Source organism: Salmo trutta, chromosome 20 (assembly GCF_901001165.1).
Source record: "Salmo trutta chromosome 20, fSalTru1.1, whole genome shotgun sequence".
NCBI lineage: Eukaryota > Metazoa > Chordata > Actinopteri > Salmoniformes > Salmonidae > Salmo > Salmo trutta.
The window spans coordinates 24,373,544-24,389,012 of NC_042976.1; the positions used below are offsets into that span (position 1 = coordinate 24,373,544).

Sequence of the window (15,469 nt, forward strand, 5' to 3'; positions counted from 1 at the left end):
TTTTGTAAATGACATCGCCGAAGTCGAGGATTGGTAGGATGGTCAGTTTTACGAGGGTATGTTTGGCAGCATGAGTGAAGGATGCTTTGTTGCGAAATAGGAAGCCAATTCTAGATTTCACTTTGGATTGGAGATGATTGATGTGAGTCTGGAAGGAGAGTTTACAGTCTAACCAGACACCTAGGTATTTGTAGTTGTCCACAAATTCTAAGTTAGAACCGTCCAGAGAAGTTATGCTGGATGGGCGGGCAGGTGCAGGCAGCGATCGGTTGAAGAGCATGCATTTAGTTTTACTTGTGTTTAGGAGCAGTTGGAGACCACGGAAGGAGAGTTGAATGGCATTGAAGCTCGTCTGGAGGGTTGTTAACACAGTGTCCAAAGAAGGGCCAGAAGTATACAGAATGGTGTCGTCTGCGTAGAGGTGGATCAGAGATTCACCAGCAGCAAGAGCGACATCATTTATGTATACAGAGAAAAGAGTTGGCCCAAGAATTGAACCCTGTGGTACCCCCATAGAGACTGCCAGAGGTCCAGACAGTAGGCCCTCCGATTTGACACACTGAACTCTGTCAGAGAAGTAGTTGGTGAACCAGGCGACGCAATCGTTTGAGAAACCAAGGCTACTAAGTCTGCCGATGAGGATGTGGTGATTAACAGAGTCAAAAGCTTTGGCCAGGTCAATGAATACGGCAGCACAGTAATATTTCTTATCGATGGCGGTTACGATGTCGTTTAGGACCTTGAGCGTGGCTGAGGTGCACCCATGACCAGCTCTGAAACCAGATTGCATAGCGGAGAGGGTGCGGTGGGATTCAAAATAGTCGGTAATCTGTTTGTTGACTTGGCTTTCGAAGACCTTAGAAAGGCAGGGTAGGATGGATATAGGTCTGTAGCAACTTGGGTCAAGAGTGTCACCTCCTTTGAAGAGGGGGATGACAGCAGCTGCTTTCCAATCTATGGGAATCTCAGACGACACGAAAGAGAGGTTGAACAGGCTAGTAATAGGGGTTGCAATAATTTCGGCAGATAATTTTAGAAAGAAAGGGTCCAGATTGTCAAGCCCAGCTGATTTGTAGGGGTCCAGATTTTGCAGCTCTTTCAGAACATCAGCTGAATGGATTTGGGAGAAGGAGAAATGGGGGAGGCTTGGGCGAGTAGCTGTGGGGGGTGCAGTGCTGTTGAATGCAGTAGGGGTAGTTAGGTGGAAAGCATGGCCAGCCGTAGAAAAATGCTTATTGAAATTCTCAATTATAGTGGGCTTATCGGTGGTGACAGAGTTTCCTATCCTCAGTGCAGTGGGCAGTTGGGAGGAGGTGTTCTTATTCTCCATGGACTTTACAATGTCCCAGAACTTTTTAGAGTTGGAGTTGCACGAAGCAAATTTCTGTTTGAAAAAGCTAGCCTTGGCGTTTCTAACTGCCTGTGTGTATTGGTTTCTAACTTCCCTAAAAAGTTGCATATCGCGGGGGCAGTTCGATGCTAATGCAGAACGCCACAGGATATTTTTGTGTTGGTTAAGGGCAGTCAGGTCTGGGGAGAACCAAGGGCTATATCTGTTCCTGGTTCTAAATTTCTTGAAAGGGGCATGCTTATTTAAGATGGAGAGGAAGGCATTTTTAAAAAATAACCAGGCATCCTCTACTGACGGGATGAGGTCAATATCCTTCCAGGATACCAGGGCCAGGTCGATTAGAAAGGCTTGCTCGTTGAAATGTTTCAGGGAGCGTTTGACAGTGATGAGTGGAGGTCGTTTGACCGCTGACCCATTACGGGTGCAGGCAAAGAGGCAGTGATCGCTGAGATCTTGGTTGAAAACAGCAGAGGTGTAATTAGAGGGCACATTGGTTAGGATGATATCTATGAGGGTGCCAGTGTTTGCGGCTTTGGGGTTGTACCTGGTGGGTTCATTAATAATTTGTGTGAGATTGAGGGCATCAAGCTTGGATTGTAGAATGGCTGGGGTGTTAAGCATGTCCCAGTTTAGGTCGCCTAGTAGCACGAGCTCTGAAGATAGATGGGGGGCAATCAGTTCACATATGGTGTCCAGAGCACAGCTAGGGGCCGAGGGGGGTCTATAGCAGGCGGCAACGGTGAGAGACTTGTTTTTGGAGAGGTGGATTTTTAAAAGTAGAAGTTCAAATTGTTTGGGTACAGACCTGGATAGCAGGACAGAACTCTGCAAGCTATCTCTGCAGTAGATTGCAACACCGCCCCCTTTGGTCGTTCTATCTTGTCTGAAAACGTTGTAGTTAGGGATGAAGATTTCACAGTTTTTGGTGGACTTCCTAAGCCAAGATTCAGACACAGCCAGGACATCCGGGTTGGCAGAGTGTGCTAAAGCAGTGAATAAAACAAACTTAGGGAGGAGGCTTCTAATGTTAACATGCATGAAACCAAGGCTATTACGGTTACAGAAGTCATCAAAAGAGAGCGCCTGGGGAGTAGGTGTGGAGCCAGGCACTGAAGGGCCTGGATTCACCTCTACATCCCCAGCGGAGCAGAGAAGGATAAGTATGAGGGTACGGCTAAAAGCTATAAGAATTGGTCGTCTGTGACGTCCAGAATAGAGAGAAAAAGGAGCAGGTATCTGGGGGCGATAAAATAGCTTCAAGGTATAATGTACAGACAGAGGTATGGTGGGATGTGAGTACAGAGGAGGTAAACCTAGGCATTTAGTGATTATGAGAGAGATATTGTCTCTAGAAATATCATTGAAACCAGAAGATGTCATAGCATGTGTGGGTGGAGGAACTGAGAGGTTGGATAAGGTATAATGAGCAGGGCTAGAGGCTCTACAGTGAAATAAGCCAATAAACACTAACCAGAACAGCAATGGACAAGGCATATTGACATTAAGGAGAGGCATGCTTAGCCGAGTGATCAGAGGGTCCAGTGAGAATCAGACAGCTAGCCGGGCCATAGGTAGCAAGCTGGTGGAAGATGGGAGGGAGGTCTGTTTTTAGCCGCCTCGTGCGTTTCCGTCTGTGGGTTAGTGGGGTTCCGTGTGGAAGGGGGGACCTGTCCAAGTTGGCAAAATAGTTAGTTATAGTGGCCCAAGAAAAGTGTCCGACAGACCTATTCAGATCGCAGCCGAAAAGACAGCTAACGATTAGCTGGCCGCAGATGGGCGATCAGGTTACGTCGCGACGGAGGGGCCAGTTGAACAACTCCCTCGGGCAGATAACGTCGGTGATCCAGTCGTGAAGACCCAATGGGGCTCCGCATCGGCAGTAAAACGGGTCAGGATAGGTGAGTTGTAGCCCAGGAGACACTTCAGCTGGCTAGCTCAGGAGTAGCCCACGAGTGGCTGACGGAATTCTTCAGCTGGCTAGCTAGCTAGCTCCGTAATAGTGTGTGTTAATTCCGAGACCGACGTTGCCAATAGTCACTCAGGTAGCAGCTAGTTAGCTGCAAGATCCAGGTGTAAATGTCCAGAGCCTGCGGTAGAAAATCGAGGAAAGGAGAGAGAATAGGTCCGATATGCTCTGGTCTGAGTCGCGCTGTACAAAAACTGGCGATAGCTATTCGAGCTAATGGATAGCTGAGGACAGCTAACCGTAGCTAGCTGAACTTCAACGTTAGCCAGTGAAAATAGCTAACCTCTGGCTAGCTTCTGTCGTGGAATTCAGATGAGGTAAATAATACTTTCTTTTTTTTTTTTAATTGATGAGGCGGGTTGCAGGAGAGTGCTTTGAGGTTGAGTATTTAGAATAAAAAAAATGTAAAAAGATAAGTGAAGAAAAAAATATGTAAATATATATATATATACACGGGACACGACAGGACGTCTGAACTGCTACGCCATCTTGGATAGAAAGGTTTAAACTGAGTGTGTCGGTGTAGTGTGTTTGTGTGTGTTTCTCTCTGACAGAGGGCAGCTTGCGGGTCCTCTCTCTCCACGGACAGACCCACATGTGTGTTTAGGGAGCTGTACAGTGACAACCCTAATCCTTGTCAGCTCAGTGTGATGGGTAATGCAGCTGCAGCATGAGGATGATGTGTGTGGATGCTTTGTTTGTATGTTATGGGGACAAACTAAAGAAAATACTTTTCACACATTCCAATCTTTAGTCTATTTTCATTAGCTGAACGACCATCCCACATTAAACTCTTATTTCTACTATTTTCATCACACTCTCAGGAGACAGCTTGGTGAAATATGCAACCTTGACATCAACAGTAAATGCATAACTGGTGATATGAACCCAATGTCAGTGTCCTTTTAAAAAGGCACAGAGAGACGAGAGGAAGGATATAAGATCTGTGGGTAAAAACATGATAAGGATACACATAATCTAAGCACACACACAGACTGACAGAGAGCTCTGTTGAAATCTGCTATCTTGTTTTGCACCCAAATTACTGAGCTCTCAAATTACTGAGCTCTCTGAACTTAGATGTTCTGGTAGCCCTTGGTCAGTTTTTCTTAATATGTTTACTAGTTTTGTATATTGTATGTGTTTGATGTATTTATGCAGGGCTCATCTGTAAAAGAGACCCTAGTCTCAGCATGACTATCCTGTCAAAATAAAGCTACAAAATTAAATCAAAAAGACATAATCAGTGGATCTGTTGCTTTTGTAGCCTCTACCCTCCCACTCCCTTAGAGCGGTACACACAAGCCAGGAGATGAGTGAAGAGCACTAAATCTGTATGCACACACACACACACACACACACACACACACACATAAAGTCTGTATTTACTGCTCATCTCTCTGCCGTCATTTCAAAGGGATGTGTCTGGGCTCTGTCAGCCTTTATAGAGCACAGCTGGGATAACACACAGGACACTCAGCACACACCTCATTGTACACAGCAGTGTGTGTGTGTGTGTGTGTGTGTGTGTGTGTGTGTGTGTGTGTGTGTGCACCCCAAGCTACACCACAGGATCTATTGGGGTGAGGGTCAAAACATGTATAAACCCCCTGTTTCTCTCTCTGCAGGCAATTAACAGTGCATTGAGTACACATTACTTTAGCTAGCATTATCCTCCACCAACCAGAGACTGTAGTGTGGTTGACAGTGACGTCTGGTCTCCTTGCTCCTGAACTAACTGAAACAGTCCCATCTATCACCAGTCTGTCACACAGAAAGTCAGAGGCATTCACCTACTGTAGCACTACAACAAGAGAGAGGAGACAGGACCCATTGCCCCAGTGGACAGAGATGCACGGAGAAAGAGTCTTCTAGCAGAAAGGAAAGTCTAACTCAATGAAAAATATAGGACTGTAATGGGAGGAGTCAGCACCATAACTACAACACACATTTACAGTTGAAGTCAGAAGTTTACATACACCTTGGCCAAATACATTTAAACAACATTTTTCACAATTCCTGACTTTTAATCCTAGTAAAAATCCCCTGACTTATGTCAGTAAGGATCATCACATTATTTTAAGAATGTGAAATGTCAGAATAATAGTAGAGGAAATTTTTTATTTCAGCTTTTATTTCTTTCATCACATTCCCAGTGGGTCAGAAGTTGACATACACTCAATTAGTATTTGGAAGCATTGCCTTTAAATTTAAAAAGCCTTCCACAACCTTCCCACAATAAGCTGGGTGAATTTTGGCCCTTCCTCCTGACAAAGCTAGTGTAACTGAGTCAGGTTTGTAGGCCTCCTTGCTCGCACACACTTTTTCAGTTCTGCCCACAAGTTTTTTATGGGATTGAGGTCAGGGCTTTGTGATGGCCACTCCAATACCTTGACTTTGTTGTCCTTAAGCCATTTTGACAACTTTGGAAGTCTGATTGTGGTCATTGTCCATTTGGAAGACCCATTTGCAAACAAGCTTAAACTTCCTGACTGATGTCTTGAGATGTTGCTTTAATATATCCACATAATTTTCCTACCTCATGATGCCATCTATTTTGTGAAGTGCACCAGTCCCTCCTGCAGCAAAGCACCCCCACATGATGCTGCCACCCCCACGATTCACGGTTGGGATGGTGTTCTTCGGCTTGCAAGCCTCCCCCTTTTTCCTCCAAACATAACAATGGTCATTATGGCCAAACAGTAATATTTTTGTTTCATCAGTCCAGAGAATATTTCTCCAAAAATGATGATCTTTGTCCCCATGTGCAGTTGCAAACTGTAGTCTGGCTTTTTTATGGCGGTTTTGGAGCAGTGGCTTCTTCCTTGCTGAGTGGCCTTTCAGGTTATGTTGATATAGGACTCGTTTTACTGTGGATATAGATACTTTTGTACCTGTTTCCTCCAGTATCTTCACAAGGTCCTTTGCTGTTGTTCTGGGATTGATTTGCACTTTTCACACCAAAGTACGTTCATCTCTAGGAGACAGAATGCATCTCCTTCCTGAGCGGTATGACGGCTGTGTGGTCACATCGTGTTTATACTTGCATACTATTGTTTGTACAGATGAACGTGGTACCTTCAGGCGTTTGGAAATTACTCCCAAGGATGAACCAGACTTGTTGAGGTCTACAATTTTTTTCTGAGGTCTTGGCTGATTTCTTTAGGTTTTCCCATGATGTCAAGCAAAGAGGCACTGAGTTTGAAGGTAGGCCTTGAAATACATCCACATGTACACCTCCAATTGACTCAAATTATGTCAATTAGCCTATCAGAAGCTTCTAAAGCCATGCCATCATTGTCTGGAATTTTCCAAGTTGTTTAAAGGCACAGTCAACTTAGTGTATGTAAACTGACCCACTTGAATTGTGATACAGTGAATTATAATTGAAATAATCTGTCTGTAAACAATTGTTGGAAAAATTACTTGTGTCATGCACAAAGTAGATGTCCTAACCGACTTGCCAAAACTATAGTTTGTTAAAAATACATTTGTGGAGTGGTTGAAAAACGAGTTTTAATGACTCCAACCTAAGTGTATGTAAACTTCCGACTTCAACTGTATGACTGAACAGGAAGAGAGAGAGATGTGTATGGGGAATGAAAGACAGAGACAGAAACAGAGACACAGGGAAAGATAGAAGGACAGAGAGAAAGAACCACAGACAGGGATGTATAAAGAGAGAGAAGGAGAGGGAGGGTGTAGTGAAATCTAGTCATCATGCATGCATTCCTAGTTTGGTATCAGAATGTTGAGGTTTGTTACATTCCGCTGCAGAAAAATTGATTTGTCTCTGGGAGGGACTTTCACTGGGCCAAGTCCTCCCTTGGGATGTTGGAGAATGTTGGGATGGTGGAGAATGTTGGGATGGTGGAGAATGTTGGGATGTTGGAGAATGTTGGGATGTTGGAGAATGTTGGGATGTTGGAGAATGTTGGGATGTTGGAGAATGTTGGGATGTTGGAGAATGTTGGGGAATGTTGGGATGTTGGAGAATGTTGGGATGGTGGAGAATGTTGGGATGTTGGAGAATGTTGGGATGGTGGAGAATGTTGGGATGGTGGAGAATGTTGGGATGTTGGGATGGTGGAGAATGTTGGGATGTTGGAGAATGTTGGGATGGTGGAGAATGTTGGGATGTTGGAGAATGTTGGGATGTTGGGATGGTGGAGAATGTTGGGGATGTTGGAGAATGTTGGGATGGTGGAGAATGTTGGGATGGTGGAGAATGTTGGGATGTTGGGATGGTGGAGAATGTTGGGATGGTGGAGAATGTTGGGATGTTGGAGAATGTTGGGATGGTGGAGAATGTTGGGATGGTGGAGAATGTTGGGATGTTGGGATGGTGGAGAATGTTGGGATGTTGGAGAATGTTGGGATGGTGGAGAATGTTGGGATGTTGGAGAATGTGGGATGTTGGGATGGTGGAGAATGTTGGGATGTTGGGATGGTGGAGAATGTTGGGATGGTGGAGAATGTTGGGATGGTGGAGAATGTTGGGATGGTGGAGAATGTTGGGATGGTGGAGAATGTTGGGATGGTGGAGAATGTTGGGATGTTGGAGAATGTTGGGAAGGTGGAGAATGTTGGGATGGTGGAGAATGTTGGGATGTTGGGATGGTGGAGAATGTTTATATGAGAGATTGATGTGAGCAGCCCATCCCTGTGTTACAACTGCCTGTGTGTGTGTGTGTGTGTGTGTGTGTGTGTGTGTGTGCGCGTGCGCGCGTGCGTGCGTGTGTGCGTGTGTGTGTGTGTGTGAGTGTGTTAAAGTGAGTAAATGTGTGAAAAAGTGTTTATTTCAAAGGTTGATGTGAACCCGTTTCATTATAACGACTGTCTGTAACAACTGAAAAACAACACAAAGATTTATACAGAGTGTATTTGTGAGGGAGACATTTGATACTGGTGATAAAACACTGAAGATCACTGGCTGGGATCAGAAGCCATGGATTACAGGCAACATCCGCACCGAGCTAAAGCCTAGAGCTGCCGCTTTCAAGGAGCGGGACACTTATAAGAAGTCTCGCTATGCCCTCAGACGAACCATCAAACAGGCAAAGCATCAATACAGGACTAAGATCGAATCCTACTACACCGGCTCAGACGCTCGTTGGATGTGGCAGGGCTTGAAAAATATTACGGACCAGAAAGGGAAACCCAGCCACGAGCTGCCCAGTGACGCGAGCCTACCAGATGAGCTAAATGCCTTTTATGATCGACTCGAGGCAAGCAACACTGAAGCATGCACGAGAACACCAGCTGTTTCGGACGACTGTGTGACTACGCTCTCTGTAGCAGCTGTGAGCAAGACCTTTAACCTCTTACATCTAGACGTTCCGCTAGCGGAACACCTGCTCCAATATCCAATGATGGGCGTGGCGTGAAATACAAACTCCTCGAAAATCCGAAAACGTAAATTTTTCAAGCATATGACTATTTTACAGCATTTTAAAGACAAGACTCTCCTTTATCTAACCACACTGTCCGATTTCAAAAAGGCTTTACAACGAAAGCAAAACATTAGATTATGTCAGGAGAGTACCCAGCCAGAAATAATCAGACACCCATTTTTCAAACTAGCATATAATGTCACAAAAAACAAAACCACAGCTAAATGCAGCACTAAGCTTTGATGATCTTCATCAGATGACACTCCTAGGACATTATGTTATACAATACATGCATGTTTTGTTCAATCAAGTTCATATTTATATCAAAAACCAGCTTTTTACATTAGCATGTGATGTTCAGAACTAGCATTCCCACCGAACACTTCCGGTGAATTTACTAAATTACTCACGATAAACGTTCACAAAAAACATAACAATTATTTTAAGAATTATAGATACAGAACTCCTTTATGCAATCGCGGTGTCCGATTTTAAAATAGCTTTTCGGTGAAAGCACATTTTGCAATATTCTGAGTAGATAGCTCGCCATCACGGGCTAGCTATTTTGACACCCACCAAGTTTGGTACTCACCAAACTCAGATTTACTATAAGAAAAACTGGATTACCTTTGCTGTTCTTCGTCAGAATGCACTCCCAGGACTTCTACTTCAACAACAAATGTTGGTTTGGTTCCAAATAATCCATAGTTATATCCAAATAGCGGCGTTGTCTTCGTGCGTTCAAGACACTATCCGAAGCGTAACGAAGAGTGACGCGCGGACGCGTATCGTGACAAAAAATGTCAAAATATTCCATTACCGTACTTCGAAGCATGTCAAACGCTGTTTAAAATCAATTTTTATGCGATTTTTCTCGTAAAATAGCGATAATATTCCGACCGGGAGTCGTTGTTTTCGTTCAAAGACTGATAATCTAAAATGGACTCTTCACGTGTACGTGCGCACCCGTCTCATTGTTCTCAAATCGACCACTTACCAAATGCGCTACTGTTTTTCAGCCATGGGCTGCAAAGTCATCATTCAACATTCTGGCGCCTTCTGAGAGCCTATGGGAGCCTTAGAAAATGTCACGTTACAGCAGAGATCCTTTGTTTTGGATAGAGATGACAAAGAAGGCCAAGAAATGGTCAGACAGGGTACTTCCTGTACAGAATCTTCTCAGGTTTTGGCCTGCCATTTGAGTTCTGTTATACTCACAGACACCATTCAAACAGTTTTAGAAACTTTGGAGTGTTTTCTATCCAAAGCTACTAATTATATGCATATTCTCGTTTCTGGGCAGGAGTAATAACCAGATTAAATCGGGTACGTTTTTTATCCGGCCGTGAAAATACTGCCCCCTATCCATAACAAGTTAATCAGGTCAACATTCACAAAGCTGTGGGGCCAGACGGATTACCAGGACGTGTACTCAAAGTATGCGCGGACCAACTGTCAAGTGTCTTCACTGACATTTTCAACCTCTCCCTGACCGAGTCTGTAATACCTACATGTTTCAAGCATACCACCATAGTCCCTGTGCACAAGAAAGTGAAGGTAACCTGCCTAAATGATTACCGCTTTGTGGCACTAACGTCGGTAGCCATGAAGTGCTTTGAAAGGCTGGTCATGGCTCACATCAACAGCATCCTCCCGGACACCCAAGACCCACTCCAATTCTCATACCGCCCCAACAGATCCACAGATGATGCAATCTCAATTGCACTCCAAACTGCCCTTTCCTACCTGGACAAAAGGAACATCTACGTGAGAATGCTGTTCATTGACTACAGCTCAGCGTTCAACACCATAGTGCTCACAATGCTCATCACTAAGCTTAGGATCCTGGGACTAAACACCTCCCTCTGCAACTGGATCCGGGACTTCCTGACGGTCCGCCCCCAGGTGATAAGGGTAGGAAACAACACATCTGCCGTGCTGATCCTCAACCCCGGGGGCCCTCAGGGGTGCGTGCTTAGTCCCCTCCTGTACTCCCTGTTCACCCATGACTGTGTGGCCAAGCATGTCTCCAACACCATCATTAAGTTTGCTGACGACACAACAGTAGTAGGCCTGATTATCGACAATGATGAGACAGCCTATAGACAGCCTATAGGAAGGAGATCAGAGACCTGGCAGTGTGGTGCCAGGACAACAACCTCTCCCTCAATGTGAGCAAGACAAAGGAGCTGATCATGGACTATAGGAAAAGGAGGGCCAAACAGGCCCCCATTAACATCGACGGGTTTGAAGTGGAATGGGTCGGAGTTTCAAGTTCCTTGGTGTCCACATCACCAACGAACTATCATGGTCCAAACACACCAAGAAAGTCGTGAAGAGGGCACAACAACACCTTTTTCCCATCAGGAGACTGAAAAGATTTGGCATGGGTCCTCAGATCCTCAAAAGGTTCTACAGCTGTGTCATTGAGAGAATCCTGACCGGTGGCATCACTGCCTTATATGGCAACTGCTCGGCATCTGACCGTAATGCGCTCAGTGCGTACAGCCCAGTACATCAATGGGGGCAAGCTTCCTGACTTCCAGGACGTCTATACTAGGCAGTGTCAGAGGAAGGCCCTAAAAATGGTCAAATACTCCAGTCACCCAAGTCATAGACTGTTCTCTTTGCTACCGCATGGCAAGCGGTACCGGAGCGCAAAGTCTAGGACCAAAAGGCTCCCTAAACGCTTCCACCCTCAAGCCATAAGACTGCTGAACAATTAATCAAATGGCCACCCGGACTTTACATTGACCCCCCCCCTCCCCCCTTTGTTTTTACAATGCTGCCACTCGCTGTTTATTATCTATGCATAGTCACTTTACAAATTACCTCGACTAACCTGTATCCTCACACATTGACTAGGTACCGGTACCCCCTGTATATAGCCTCGTTATTGTTACGTAATTTTCTTGTGTTACTTTTAGATTTGATTTGTTTAAAAAAAACAATCACTTTACTTTATTTTGTAAATATTTTCTTAATGCTATTTCTAGAACTGCATTGTTGGTTAAGGGCTTGTATAGTAAGCATTTCATGGTAAGGTCTACTACACCTGTTGTATTCGGCGCATGTGACAAATAAAATGTGATTTGATTTGTAAATGTCCAGAGCTGATGGTTGGAATAAATGCATGAATGTACGTTTATGTGTGTGTCTTCATCTCCGGCCGTACCTGCTTGGTTGGTAGTGATGGTCACAGCAGCATATTGCCTCATGGTTGGGGCTAACTGGGACACTCCATTTTGAGCTTCGATTTCGAAGGTGTAGTTGGTGTGAGCCAGCAGGTCTCCCACGGTTACGGTAGTGTTCTGCAGCCCTGCAGCACGGGGGAGGAACCGCACATTACTGCGACACGCCTCACACACCCTCTGGCCCTGCCTGCAGCGCTTACACAGCACGGTGAAGGTGACGTCCTTACGACCTCCCGTGTCCTCCGGCCAGGACCAGTCCAGAATCACTGAGGTCTCATTGATGACTGAGATCACGTTACGAGGAGCGGAGGGAGGACCTGGAGAGAGAGAGAGAGAGAGAGAGCAATGAAAATACATAATATTTCTTGAGCGAAAGGTCAGGGAGCCAGGAACATAATTACAAATCCCTTGTACACAGCAAAGTGACCGCAAGAAGCCCAAACAGATAAAATATTTGACTAAAACATAATCATTTCAAACCTTATAATTGAACACGATCACATACAGTGCATTTGGAAAGTATTCAGACCACCTGACTTAATCCACATTATGTTACGTTACAGGCTTATTCTAAAATGGATTCAATAAAAAGAATCCTCATCAATTTACACACAATACCCAATAATGACAAAGTGAAAACAGGTTTCTAGAAATGTATTAAAAATAAAAAAAGGAAATACCTTATTTACATAAGTATTCAGACCCTTTGCTATGAAACTAGAAATTGAGCTCAGGAGCATCCTGTTTCCATTGATCATACTGGAGATGTTTCTACAACTTGGAGTCCACCTGTGGTAAATTCAATTGATTGGACATGATTTGGAAAGGCACACACCTGTCTATATAAAGTCCCACAGTTGACAGTGCATGTCAGAGCAAAAACCAAGCCATGAGGTAGAAGGAACTGTCCGTAGAGCTCCAAGATAGGATTGTGTCGAGGCACAGATCTGGGGAAGGGTACCAAAAAATGTCTGTAGCATTGAAGGTCCCCAAGAACACAGTGGCCTCCATCATTACTAAATGGAAGAGATTTGGAACCACCAAGAATCTTCCTAGAGCTGGCCGCCCGACCCAACTGAGCAATCGGGGGAGAAGGGCCTTGGTCAGGGAGGTGACCAAGAACCTGATGGTCACTCTGACAGAGCTCCAGAGTTGTGGAGATGGGAGAACATTCCAGAACATTCCAGAAGGACAACCATCTCTGCAAAACTCCACCAATCAGGCCTTTATGGTAGAGTGTCCCGACGGAAGCCACTCCTCAGTGAAATGCACATGACAGCCCACTTGGAGTTTGCCAAAAGGCACATAAAGGACTCTCAGACCATGAGAACAAGATTCTCTGGTCTGATGAAACCAAAATTGGCCTGAATGCCAAGCTTCACATCTGGAGGAAACCTGGCACCATCCCTACGGTGAAGCATGGTGGTGGCAGTACCATGCTGTCGGGATGTCTTTCAGCGGCAGGGACTGGGAGATTAGTCAGGATCGAGGGAAAGATGAACGGAACAAAATACAGAGATCCTTGATGAAAATCTGCTCCAGAGCGCTCAGGACCTCAGACTGGGGTGAAGGTTCACCTTCCAACAGGACAACGAACCTAAGCACACAGCCAAGACAACGCAGGAGTGGCTTCGGGACAAGTTTATGAATGTCCTTGAGTGGCCCAGCCAGAGCCCGGACTTGAAACCAATCAAACATCTGTGGAGAGACCTGAAAATAGCTGTGAGTGACGCTCCCCATCCAACCTGACAGAGTTTGAGAGGATCTGCAGAGAATAGCGGGAGAAAATCCCCAAAAACAGGTGTGCCAAGCTTGTAGCGTCATAACCAAGAAGACTGGAGGCTGTAATCGCTGCCAAAGATGCTTCAACAAAGTACTGAGTAAAGGGTCTGAATACTTATGTAAATGTGATTTTTTATATATATATATATATATATATATATATGTTTTGCAAACATCTGTAAAAACCTGTTTTTGCTTTGTCATTATGGGGTATTGTGTGTAGATTTATGAGGGTGGGGGGGGACAATTTAATCAATTTTATAATAAGGCTGTAATATAACAAAATGTGGAAAACATCAAGAGGTCTGCATACTTTCCGAATGCACTGTATATCTGTCTATTAGGCATGGGAATAATTTAAAACAGATTTCCTAAATGAAAATAACTACGGAGCTTTTTTGGGCCAAATTCAGCCCGCGGGCCAACAGTTCAGGAACCCTGTAATATATAAATCAATATGTGTGTGTGATGGAGTGACAGCAGTCTGTCTCTTTGGGCAGAAGATTCAGTTCAGTCACCAGTCAAAGGGAGGGAGAATGGAGAAAGCAAGGACACAGAATAAGGCCAAACCTCAAACTCTCTCTGACAGATGGAAATGGCATGTTTTACTGTGAACAGATTCTCTGAATATTTCCAGACTTTATTATCAGACCTATGGAAGTCATTACACCGGGACCTAACCAGAACCACTGAAGAGATCCACTGTACAGAATTGGAACAAGGGAGGAGATAGGGCGAGGAGGATTGATTTTGACAATATAAAGCCTTGTTGGTTTGTTTGTTTGTCTGCGGTGTTGGGGGTTCAGATGGTGGATACAGTCAACTTTACAGTACTCTACTGTTCTAGGTCCTTGACTCCACTCTACTGCACATTCACAACGCTCATCTAGCTGCCTGAACATAATACTAATGAGACCAGAGATCTGGGTTTCACATCAGTCTCCAACCTCAGGCTGCCACATAGGGTGTGTCATGTATAGAGGTATAGAACACCAGATGTGATATGAGATCAGTTCATACAGTCATACTGGTGTAAATATATGTTCCTGTCCAATCTTGACCTTCCTTTCCAGACTCCTGCTCATTACCTGAGTCTATAAAGGTTTTAGGACTGTAAAACAGAACTCTAACAGATCAGTATGAGGAAACTGGAAATAAGGGTATGCTGTGGTTGTTCTGAACTCCCCCGGGGACTACAGACATGGCTGCCGCTGCTGGTTTAATAGGACAGCAGTCATCAAGGATTCCAGGGCAGTGATCTATGGGTAATGTAGTTTAGGATACAGCCATCTGTTTCTGTAAACCATTCGGATACAGCTCAGAGAGAGAGAGAGGAATGATGATGAGCGAGAGAAAGAGCGAGAGAGAGAGAGAGAGAGATGTTGTCCTCAGAGACACAGTGGCTGAAATTGTTGAGAGAATATACAAACAGACACACACACACACACACACACACACACACACACAGACTTACGTGTGCAGGCCATAGATGGCGGGTCTCCATCAGCGCGGAAGTAGTTTTTCTCGCAGCCACAGTGTAGCGCTCCCTCATGATGGGTGAAGCTGTGAGGTGGACACTTAGAACACTGGACGTTACCCAGCAGAGACTTATAGAACCCTGCTCTGCATGCTGGGAGAGAGAAGGAGAGGGAGGGGGAGAGAGAGAAGGAGAGGGAGGGGGAGAGAGAGAAGGAGAGGGAGGGGAGAGAAAGAGAGGGAGAGGAGAGATAGAAGGAGAGGGGAGGGAGAGAGAGGAGAGAGGAGAGGGGAGAGAGGAGAGGAG

The 15,469-nt window shown here is 45.0% G+C and overlaps 1 protein-coding gene across 2 annotated transcripts in view; it reads right to left on the bottom strand.

Annotated features, from left to right (window-relative positions):
- The window catches only part of LOC115155740 (ephrin type-A receptor 3), a 160,023-nt gene that overhangs the window by 59,826 nt on the left and 84,728 nt on the right, over nucleotides 1-15,469 (bottom strand). For both annotated transcript variants that reach the window (XM_029702651.1, XM_029702654.1), the window contains exons 4-5: nucleotides 15,161-15,316; nucleotides 11,886-12,221 (exon numbers count right to left, since the gene is read on the bottom strand). In XM_029702651.1, the coding sequence (XP_029558511.1) occupies nucleotides 11,886-12,221; nucleotides 15,161-15,316 (492 nt within the window). The remainder of the gene's footprint in view (nucleotides 1-11,885; nucleotides 12,222-15,160; nucleotides 15,317-15,469) is intronic.